General features: G+C 42.3%; 1 protein-coding gene across 2 annotated transcripts; it reads right to left on the bottom strand.

Moving 5' to 3' along the window:
- Positions 1–3,336: 3,336 nt before the first annotated feature.
- Positions 3,337–11,347, bottom strand: p2rx3a (purinergic receptor P2X, ligand-gated ion channel, 3a). 2 transcript variants are annotated; one of them, XM_086136573.1, is made up of 13 exons: positions 11,335–11,347; positions 9,814–9,940; positions 7,918–8,053; positions 7,640–7,711; positions 6,432–6,501; positions 5,319–5,415; positions 5,157–5,234; positions 4,940–5,081; positions 4,431–4,567; positions 4,270–4,363; positions 3,712–3,777; positions 3,558–3,635; positions 3,337–3,489 (listed from the first exon to the last, which is right to left on the bottom strand). In XM_086136573.1, exons 2-13 carry the CDS (start codon positions 9,936–9,938, stop codon positions 3,337–3,339), a joined length of 1,248 nt encoding a protein of 415 aa, XP_085992699.1. In that variant the 5' UTR covers positions 9,939–9,940; positions 11,335–11,347. The 2 variants fall into 2 exon arrangements, with proteins under 2 accessions (XP_085992699.1, XP_085992691.1); XM_086136565.1 differs by lacking the exon at positions 11,335–11,347 and having other exon boundaries at positions 3,337–3,462; positions 9,814–9,938.
- Between the last annotated feature and the right edge of the window lie 458 nt (positions 11,348–11,805).

The following is an 11,805-nucleotide window of genomic DNA, read 5'->3' as shown; positions in this document are numbered from 1 at the left end:
GACGAAGGGCTTTGTGGACTGGTGCCAGCAGAATCACCTCCAGATCAACCCTAGGAAAACTCAGGAGTTGGTTGTGGATTTCTGCAGGAAACAGTCCTCACCAGCACCGATGAACATCCAGGGTATGGACATAGAGAGGGTGACCTCCTACAAGTACCTAGGTGTTCTTCTAAACAACAAACTGGACTGGTCTACTGACACGGACACCCTGATTAGGAAAGGACAGAGCCGACTCTTCCTACTCAGGAAACTGAGGTCTTTTGGGGTTCAGGGGTCACTCCTTAAGTCTTTCTATAACTCGGTGGTGGCCTCGGCCATCCATTATGGCATTGTCTGCTGGTCAGGCAGCATCTCAGCCCGGGACAGAAAGAGACTGGAGCGACTGGTCAGGAAGGCCAGTTCTGTCCTGGGCTGCTCCCTTGACACTCTGGAGGAGGTGGGCAACAGGAGGATGCTAACTAAGCTAAAAGCTATGATGGACAGTCCTTCCCACCCCCACCAGCCCGCCCTGACAGCACTAGGTAGCTGCTTCAGCCAGAGACTGTTACACCCGCGCTGCAAGAAGGAGAGATACCGCCGCTCGTTCCTACCAACTGCTGTCAGGCTGCTGAAAAAAAAAAAAAAAATTAATTAAATGATGTGAAAAACAATTGTAAATAGCACTGCGACCTTATCTATATTTGTATTTATATTGCACTTAATTGAACGGTGGTTTTTTTTCTTCTTTCTTCTTTCTATAATAATAATAATAATACATCACATTTGCAAGCGCCTTTCATAACACTCAAGGTCACAGTACAACCAAGAGCAATAGTAAAACACAGATAAAATAATAAACAAAGAAAGAAAGATTTAAGGCGGGTAGGCAAGTTTGAATAGGTGGGTTTTGAGCTGGGTTTTGAATATGGAAAGAGAGTCAATATTACGAATGTTGGGAGGAAGTGAGTTCCAGAGTTTGGGGGCAGAGCGACTGAAGGCTCTGCACCCCATTGTACTGAGACGGGCAGAGGGTAGAAAAAGGTGGAGGGAGGATGAGGACCTGAGTGAGCGAGAGGGAATGGAGATTTGAAGAAGATCTGACAGATAGGGGGGCGCAAGGTTATGGATGGCTTTGAATGTATAGAGAAGTAATTTGAAGTTGATTCTAAGTTTGACAGGAAGCCAGTGGAGCTGTCGGAGGATGGGGGTGATATGATGGAAGGAGGGGGTTCTCGTGATGATCCGGGCTGCTGAATTCTGAACAAGTTGAAGTTTATGGAGGAATTTTTGATGGACAAGCTTGCTGCTGTAGACTGTAAATTTCCCCGGTGTGGGACAAATAAAAGGATATCTTAAATCTTAAACAATTAGGACAAGAAAAGCATCCACCAATGTGTCCTGTTATATTGTGTGGTAGGCTACTTGAACAATTGTTTTCCGAGCAGATCATGGAGGAACTATACATTTTTAAACAGCCAAAAAACACAATAATTGGTTTGGATCTTTTACAGTACAATCTTTTACAGACCAAATATGAGTGGGCCTTTGCTGAAACGCTCAAATTACAGTACGTCTTTAGATCACCTGAATTTTTGATTTCGATATATGGAAATATGGTTCCTTGACCTTTATAGTCCGACAAATATCTACAATCCAAACTACCTCCAGTGAGGGAAAGCTGAAATGTCATTTAAAAAATATATATTTATTCATTTTTATGTTTGTGTCCTGGCCTTTTTGGTTGGCTTCAGATAATGACCATGAGAAAGCATTCAGTGAGTTAGAGTACTTCATAGCCATTTCCATTACATGCATGATATTGATTGCTGTGATCAAATTAGTGCATCAAACCTTGTGGCTAACTGCTGTCAATTCATCCGAGACCTCCCTTCACAGTCACTATCTTGGCTAAATCCCAAATAGAGCCATAAAGAGCCTCTTAGCTGATCTAATAGCCGCTGATCTAATAGCCGTGAAAGGAGGAGGGCTCCATTTCGACGTTTGGTGTGTCTATAACAGACAATTCGGTTAATATCTGAAATGAAATTGTGGATGTGCAAAATAAACAGAAATTCTCTCCGTGACAATACATTGGAAACGGAAATTGGTACACTAGAGCTCAGCTAACCAGAGAGTGACTAATAATGGTCCATTTGGAAATCTCAAGTGAGACAAACGTGCATCATAATGCTACCACGCACACACATGCACACGTACACATGCATGCACACACAGAAGCGCAGTCTAAAGAAGTGGAAGGAGCTTATTCTTGTCTATATAGTATCTGTCACAACGCTCACATGATAAAGACGAGGACAAAGACACTTACTATTTATTTTGTACCAGGGAGGGGAATTACTACAAGTATGTGTGATACATTTCTTCTCACTATGGCTCATGTAAGCAAAGCAAACAAGAGACAGCTGCAATATTGTGGAGGCTGCGAGGGTCCATCGTTAACTGTAGTGACAAAACAGAGTAATTTGCAATGAAATTATAGCTGTAGTGATTCAATAATGCATACTCCCTGACTTTCAATAATAGACACAGCTCCAACAAAGCCCAACTGAATCGGCAAAAGTTGAGAATTGTCCCTTTAAACTGGAGAATAATGAGATTAGTTATGCTGAAATATGGGTACCACTGGAAAATAATTTTACTGTCACTGCAAACACGTATTTGCTCGTTGTGACTCTTTGAATGTTACCTGTGCCGTATGATGTCAAAATGGCAACCCCCTGACATGGATGAAAACGTGGCTTAAGCTGCTTAAATTTTATTCCACCAACACAATATGAATCAGAATGTCGTGTTTAGACTAGTGGGGCCACATTAAACATATTGTTGCAAAGGGTTTAAAAAAAAAAAAAACTTGATTTCCCCTATAATGTGGAATAGTGTGTAGCTTAGTTTACTCCAGTTTCCAGGTCGTTTTCACAATACCGATTTTGAGGGTTGCAGTGAGCAGAGGTTTTGTTTTAGAATGTGTTTCAGGTGGTGGGTTAAAAAATGGGTGGGTGAAAATTAATGTGCACGATTTTGTTCTTCTTCGTTTATCTTGTGCGTCAACGATTTAAAAAAAAAAGATTTAAATATGAATGAATGTTTCCACTCTGAGTTTCATGATGAGACACAAGGCTAACGAGGCGCAACCAAAGGGCATAATCCTGTGGCCGTCGCTCTTGAATGTTTACTTCTAGATTTGCTTATCATAAATACTCCATGAAGTTGCTCTGCAGCGCAGTCCGTCTTTACACAATTCCTTAAGCTTATTGAACAAAAACTGCAGAATCCACAGTCACGAAAAGCTTAATGATTGGTGGGAACAGCAAGAGGTTCCATTCGATCATCTCCGTGTCACACAGGTTGGTCAGCAGTGGCTAGAGAATGGGCTCCAGAGTCGCACGAGCTCTTCATAACTTCTTTGATGGACATCTGGCTGCTCGGGCTCGGAGCGAGGGACGCTTCTATCTGAGCCTCTATCTGAGCCTCTATCTGAGCCTCTGACACCTAACGATGTGGGTGAAAAAAAACAGTGGTTGATCACAGGACATTGTGAACTCAAGGGAATGGTTTACCTCTTCAAATTTCTTGGCTTTGTATTGCTCTGCTCCTTTCAGGAAGTTCAGGAGGATGAGGTCACAAAGAACTGTACCCTACGAAAGACAGAAAATGAAGTGAAGATGATGGTAGCGTAAAAAAAAAAATCATTTTAATGATTGGGAAACTTACAAGTCCAATAGAAGTGAAGGCAGCGACCAGGTTGATTAATGTTGGGATCGTGTCAAACTTTCCTGCCTAAAACCAAAAATAAGGCCTTCAAAGTCTTACACAGTTTAACTTTTCTGGCAGAACTGCTGAGTGGCACACAAATAATCTGGGGAAGATATGAAGTTTAGTAGCGCAACATCCTCTAGTAAAAAGGAAGAGAGAGGGAAAAAAAAGGCAATACACAAAGTGTCATTCTCTTTGTTTTATGTTTAGTTTGACAGGAAAATTCAACTGGGGGGCGGCATAAAACAGATTGAAGCTGATTTTTTTGAAGAAAGTCCCAAAGAAAAGTGAGCTGAGTTGACTTCACAGTCACAATTCAGCGCTCATATCTCAAATGATATTACTCATTGTCCGAGCACCTCACATCTCAAAACTCATAAGTGGGGTCATCCGTATCATAAGGTACCACTGTATAAAATGTAAGTCTAAAAATAGACTCGCACACTTGCACAGTCCTCCTTCAAACTCTGCTGATCAAATGTGAGTTTAAACAAGAAACTCCACCCTTCAACTCACTTTGCCGGTGACCATGACATCAAAGCGGATGGCGAAAGCTTTGTGGAGCGTCCGATATTCAGTACCGCTCTGCATCTTAAAATATTTGGCAAACCTATGCAAAGAGAAAGATGGCATGAGGCAGGAAAGGGAATGACAATGGGAGAGAATGAGCAACCAACCTGAAGTTGAACCCCTTGGAGACGGCGTTCTTGGCGAAAGGAGCATCCAGTCGGGTGAAGGAGTACTTGGGTACACAATACTCAATGTCTAGGTCTAGATTACACTTCCACTCAATGTTTATTCCGATTTCACCACCCTGGAAAGGAGAGAGCAGAGATATTGTAATTACTGAGGACCTGTAAGTGCACTCAATGCAAATATGATAAGCGCAGAACCACAGCACAACTGAACACAAATACTGCAAGCAGGTGCATCTCAATAAATAACAAAAGGGAATTTATTTCTGAAATAAAATTATATGATACACAGTTTCATAAAACATGCAGGAAAATCATTCTCAGAAGGCAAATTGCCACAAGCACAGGAAGAAACAGGCAAACACCACAGAGGAAGTCCGGAGCCCAGATTCAAATGTCCAACCTCAGAACTGCAAGGTGGATGTGGTAACAACATTTCCGCCGTGCCGCATTTGAGCACTGAAAGATCTAAAGAAGAATCTAAAGAAGACCTGTGTAGCCAGGCCGGCCACATTCTGTCCAGTGTATTTCAGGATGTCGCCCACACGAAAGATGGGGCAGAAGGGGTTGGTTTCGGGGTTGTATTTACACTTCTTTATCTCCTCAGACGTCATGGTGGATGGAAAGTTTCCTCTGGGGGAGAAATAGCAAACTTGGTTAGGAGGCAACAAAGCCATATAGAGTCTGCGGCGAGTGCGTGCGACCTACCTGGTGATGTTGAAGAGAGGGAAGCGGATGCTGTTCTTGATGAAGATAGTAAAGTTTTCCGCGTCGAACATGGGTTCACTGCAGGGGCAGGAGCACAGAAGGGGGTTGAGAACGGAGCGAAGCGCATGTTCGACTATGGGCATCTGGGTGACAATGTCTCACATCACGATGGTGTCGTTCTCGACCGGACACCATCCTTCCACCTCACACTGACCTTTGGACTCGTTCCCGCCGTGAAGACAAAGACCAGTAATCCTCCCTGGCACATCAGAGGGAGTGAAAACAGCTCCAATTTTAATAATAATAAGATAATAACAATTCATTTATAAGCGCCTTTCAAAACACTCAAGGACACTTTACAATCAAAACAAGAACAATAAAACCACAGATAAAATTATAAATTAATCTTATTTCGTGCACTTAAAGGGGCACTTTTCCCATGCAATTTTCATGAAAGTCACTTCATATTTGTTAAAATTGTCAGTCTGACCTAACAGTATGACATTAGCAAAATAAACTGTGGGGAAAAAAAACAGTTTGTCCCTCTCAGGGCCAGTCTTAAAACTCTAATAAGATCGTTAAGAAAAGATTGCACCCGAAGAAAAACAGCCAACAGTCGGGACGGATGAGATTTTAGTCGTTTGCCGTGAACTCTTGGCCACAAGCGTAGCGGGCACACCCGCGCAGACTTGCGCTGACCAGGAGCTTTGCTGATTCTATGTTGGAATAGCCACCTCTGTAATAAAAAAATCCTCATTTGCTAGTAAGTGGGCACATGGCAAAAACAAGCAGAATGAAAAGGCCTCAGACAGCTGAGGATTCTGAAGCGATGGGAAATTAGCCACACTTCTGCGTAATAGGTAAGTTAATGAACTCCTTTCAATTTTCAATTGTCCACCCCCCCAAAAATAAAACTTCAAACTGAACATTTAGTATACACTTGGATAATGGCATGCCATGATGAATGACCATGTTTGAGAATCATGGACTTGGTCAGAGACTCAGGGGAGGAGGGATTCGTGAAGCGAAGCTACATTCAAATCTTGGTAGCCGTATTAAAATTGAAAAAAGAGAGAAAAAAAATCCCCTTTAAAATATTAAAGGAAAAGGTTTTCTTGTGGCAAGAAATTGAACACTTTACATCCCGAATCTCTGATGGGAAAATTGTTTTGAATTTAGAACAACTTTGAAGGCAACCACCATCACAAACTCGATCGGGCTCGACCTTGAAGGTCGCGCTGTCGTCCTTCCCTCAAGAAGAAAACATTCTTTTACCGTTTGTAAGGATGGAACCAATATGCTGCTCACAGTCGTCATCTGTCTCACAGCTATACTTCTTCCCATTCTGAAACATGGAAAGACACATTTGTGTTGGTCTCACTTTAAATCGGTTGACACAGAACTCGGTTTCATTTAGTCATACCGAGCAAATTTATTTGACAAAGATAGCACAGAAGATCACATGGGTTGAGTTATCTGTCAATTTGTTGTGCCTATTGATCATCTTGATCATATAAGGCTGCATATAACTGCAATGGGGCCCGCGACAAAAATGAGTTTGACGCCCCTGACTTAGAGCATCTCTGCTTTTAGAGCATGAAGTGAGAAGGCACATAACAATCGCATCATGGCCACATTAAATCTTTTTATTTATTTGTGACTTGTTGTCAGTGAGCCAACCAGAATGAGAACCGCCAGTTGAACATGACTGCTTCTCATGATGTGACCAAAATATTACACTGGGCAAGAACACATTTTAATCAGAGATGGCTTAATGTGTCCCTTGAGGTATTTTTGATGCTGATTTAAACACATTTTTTTTCTCGCACAGCAGGTTTTGGAGATATTTTCTTTTTTGTTGTTGTTTGACCTACAAAAACCTGCACAATAGGATTTTACCATGCATTGTAATTTACAGCTGTGATGATTCATAAAAGAAATTCCACATGGTGCTGAATCTAATGCTTAATTCGTTTATTTTTGTATTATTAGTACTGAAAAAACCTGATTTGCTAGAGAAAAATGAGAGATTCAGACTCAGCATAAAAAAAAGAAAAAAAATCCAAAAAAAAGTTTACTTGTACCTTTGATTAAAAAATACATTTAAAAAAAAGGAACATCAGCGTTATTATTGTCATCCTAGCCGGATTCCACTTCCATAATTGCCATCAGACTATTCTCCGTTGCCATCACTGGTATCCTTCTGTAGAGTTCATGTAAAAAAACTAAAATACAACTTTTTGACTTTAGAGGTTCCATTCAAAATGTGTCGACCGGGTGTTATGATATAAATTAATTATAGAGACTCGTGAGACATGAACTGGGAAGCCAGTGGAGGGAATAAACAAGTGACGGTTGCATGACATGAAGCATTCTGGGGACTATACCTCTGTTTGGGCTCATCTGGCACCTTGTCATTCCGAAAGAGTATCATGAGTACAGATTTCAAGACACGACAAAGTGAAAACAAATTGGTGTCCCACCTCTCCACATTTTCCTTGGAATTGATCCTCAGTGATGATGAGTTTTGTCATGATGCAGAACACGGCTGCACCCTGCAACACACACGCACGCACGCACACACACACACACACACACACACACACACACACACACACACACACACACACACACACACACACACACACACACACACACGCACATTAGCTAAACCGGCACCCATCCAACGGAAATAATTTGAGCTATATCAAACGTTTTGCCTTCCCATAAAGTCATGTTGCATGCTGTGTGCCCTTCATACCTGTTGGGGGAAGACGTAATCGGCCACATCCATGAGCTGGTTTTGATGGTAGCCGAAACCTTTCACTTTAGTCATGACGGATGACTCTATGCCGGTGTCAAACACTTGGTAGGCTTTCTCGTGGATGAACACCCAGCTGCACAGAGCATGTTAATCAATGTTCAAACACAACAAACCACATCACTAATGTAGCACACCGACCTGTCACAATCTTCTGAACTGATTGAAGTTTGTTCACTTCATCAAACCGTCTGTCTATCTATTTTCTATAGCCCATGCGCACTCCTCATTTTGGAGGTGTGCTGCTTTTTAGATATTTTTTTAAATATTTTTTTTTCCTCTAAAGATTTCAGGCCTTATCAGTCCCTATTCTCCATGAATACCAGGGGTCCACTGCGTACAACAGAGGTGTCCAATTCCAGGCCTCCAGGACCTCCAGCCTGTTTTTGCTGCCGCCCTCCTCCAATGCACCTAATTCAAATGATCAGGATCGTCATCGGGCTCCTCGGAGCTTGCTGATAAGTTGATCATTTAAATTGGGTGTGGCGGAGGAGGGAGACATCAAATACAGGCTGGATAGGGGCCCTTGAGGACCAGGGTAGGGCACCCCTGGTACAGTTAAAATTAACACCGACAAAAAGCCAGGCCGATGTACGAAGACTCGAACAAAATATCATAATATTGCTGTACATATGAACAAAATAATTTTCTTCTTTCCAAAAATACTGTTTAAAATGACTGAGGCGGGGCGGCCCGGTAGTCCAGTGGTTAGCACGTCGGCTTCACAGTGCAGAGGTACCGGGTTCGATTCCAGCTCCGGCCTCCCTGTGTGGAGTTTGCATGTTCTCCCCGGGCCTGCGTGGGTTTTCTCCGGGTACTCCGGTTTCCTCCCACATTCCAAAAACATGTATGGCAGGCTGATTGGGCGCTCTAAATTGTCCCTCGGTGTGAGTGTGGGCGTGGATGGTTGTTCGTCTCTGTGTGCCCTGCGATTGGCTGGCAACTGATTCAGGGTGTCCCCCGCCTACTGCCCGAAGACGGCTGGGATAGGCTCCAGCACCCCCCGCGACCCTAGTGAGGATCAAGCGGTTCGGAAAATGGATGGATGGATGGATGACTGAGGCGATTATGCTGTATTACTGTACTATACTGTGGGCTATTTCTAATATTTTGTCCGTCACACGTACCGTAAAATGTTTAACTATGATGTAGTGCACTGCATATTGTGACGTGAATCAATCTCCTTCATGTTTCCATCCATCCATCCATCCATTTTCCGATCCGGTTTATCCTCACAAGGGTCGCGGGGGGTGCAGTAGGGCAGTAGGCGGGGGACACCCTGAACCGGTTGCCAGCCAATCGCAGGGCACATAGAGATGAACAACCATCCACGCTCACACTCACACCTCGGGGACAATTTAGAGTGTTCAATCAGCCTCCCATGCATGTTTTTGGAATGTGGGAGGAAACCGGAGTACCTGGAGAAAACCCAGGCAGGCCCAGGGAGAACATGCAAACTCCACACAGGAAGGTCGGAGCTGGAATTGAACCCGATACCTCAGCACTGTGAGGTCGATGCGCTAACCACTGGACCACCGGGCCTCCTTCAAGTTTCTGTACTTTTTTTTTTTTTTTTAAACAAATTTAAAGTGTATTTTCAACCAAAGGACAACAAATGTGAACCTATTTTGTCTTTCAATGTCCACGCCATTCTTTTTTGTCAACACTGCAAATAACGTTATCAAACTAAAATTGATATGAGTTCCAAATACAAACTGTCACAGCACTGACGCGTTGCGCTTCTCTCACTTTTTCAAATGTTATTTTATCAACACAAAATGACGATTTCTCTGTAAACTTGCTGCTCCTGGTGACAGCGCACCAGCAGTCACTCACCCTACGAAATAGGCGATGATGAAGACTTGCACGATCCTGTTGATGATGCCCACCGACCAGCTCTTGACCACCACGGATTTGGTGGTCTCGTAGGTGAAGAAGTCCGTGACCCAGCCCCACACCATGGCGGTCGTGCCAGAAGCCAGCAATAAAGTATTTCTCAGTGGAGGATCTCTATGGAAAAGATGCGGCTTGCTACAAGGAGACTTTACGTTCAACACTGACTTGGGCTCTGATGAGATTTATTGAAGATGTGGCTGATGGTTGTCCCTCTACTTCTGCCACTCCATTGCTGGACCTCCCCTTCCTCTGTGCAAATGAGGGGAAGAAAGTGTCCCTCCCTCTTTGTCCTCATTCTCATTTTCCATTCACCACAAATCCCCAGTGGAAGTGTGTGCATTTGCACAGCACACATATTTCATATATGTACACACACACACACACACACACACACACACACACACAAACACCCAGAACCGGTTGCCAGCCATATATATATATATATGTATATATATATATATATATATACACAGTGATCCCTCGCTATTTCGCGGTTCGTTTATCACGGCTTTAGTGCATCGCAGATTTTTTCAAATATATTCAGAATTTTTTTTTTCGGTCCGCAAAAGGTCCGCGAGAAGCAGCGAAAGTCAGCAAAACAGCAGCGAGTCACATAGAGCAACATATACAGTACTACATGTATATGTTTACTGTTTTTTGTTATTCATAAACTAACCCAATTTATACATCCTCTTGTTTCTTGTTTTACGTTGAGAGGGAAGAAATTTCATCTGTGCTGTATGTACATTTGACAATAAAGTTGTATCCAATCCAATCCAATCCAATGTTTAAATCTATTAGTATACAGTGTTATGTCATGTTAATTACTTGAAAATTTACTTCTACATGCATGTATACCATTAAATTTGGCCTGATAAATATTATGTACATGTACCTATATGGAGGGGGGGTCGCTACTTCGCGGATTTTAGTTTATCGCGGGTGGTTTTGGTCCCCATTAACCGCGATAAATGAGGGATTACTGTATATATATATATATATATATATATATATATATATATGCACACGCACAAAGTATGAGTATCCTTCAAATTCAATTGAGCACCTCCAAAAACGGGTTACAAATGCCCTTGAGTTGCAATCCACAGAATGAAATAAAAAATCAATTCCTGTTTGTCCATCTTAGTATTGAGAAGAGTTTCCTGGAACATAAAACCTCTTTAAATGGATCATTATGACAAAACCAAACACTTCAATTATCATCATTAAACATCACTTGTAAAACATCAAGTAGAGTTCAGCATGCACAAGTACAAATAAAATAAATTGGATTCCAAGTGCACAGGCCCTCGCAAGCCCTCGTTCTCACTGCATTGTACTGCATTACAAAGTGTAGCATAATTGACAATAACAGCGACATTCGATACGGGCACTTCGCATTCCACTCATGAGCACCAGCAGCATTAATGCTTGAGATAATGTGACGCAAGTCAGTGTATATAGCGTATGTGTATGTGTGTGTTCAGTTGGACTGTGTCATTTCTTAAATGGATCCATTATGTTTGCGGTCAGTTCATTGTAATGCGATCCGTGACCAAACACGTTCATGCTTATAGGAAGGGTGGCCGAGATCCCCAAGGTAGAGCATTAGACTTCCTCTTAGTGACCCGGTGAAACCTATTACATTGATGCACACAGTTGTTTTCAGCCCATATGCAAATGACATGTGTTTTCGTTGGTAATGAGGCAAGCCCTTGTCCTCGTGCAACTTCAGTCCACATCGATCAGAGCACGTGATGGAAAGAAACTGCTGTCTGACAATCGGGAGAATTACGGTCATCATTGCAAAACAAATTGAAAATTTGAAAAAACATCACTTGAAATCCATGACTAACTTGCAATATCACAAGAAAGAATATCTTTATGTTACAAGAATAATGTCATTGTATGAGACTAGTTGTAATACTACAA

The sequence above is a fragment of the Hippocampus guttulatus genome, chromosome 2 (assembly GCF_054856545.1).
Source record: "Hippocampus guttulatus isolate MCC_2025c chromosome 2, RoL_Hgut_1.0, whole genome shotgun sequence".
Classification (NCBI taxonomy): domain Eukaryota; kingdom Metazoa; phylum Chordata; class Actinopteri; order Syngnathiformes; family Syngnathidae; genus Hippocampus; species Hippocampus guttulatus.
Note: the sequence above shows the minus strand (reverse complement) of the source record. Positions and strands in the feature narration are given on the sequence as shown.

Coding starts and splice junctions, on each gene's coding strand:
- p2rx3a (XM_086136573.1), bottom strand. CDS start 9,938: ATGGTGTGGGGCTGGGTCACGGACTTCTTCACCTACGAGACCACCAAA. Junction 5,082..5,156: donor CCTCTCTTCAACATCACCAG/GTAGGTCGCACG, acceptor TTTCTCCCCCAG/AGGAAACTTTCCATCCACCA. Junction 4,568..4,939: donor TGGCCGGCCTGGCTACACAG/GTCTTCTTTAGA, acceptor TCTCCTTTCCAG/GGTGGTGAAATCGGAATAAA.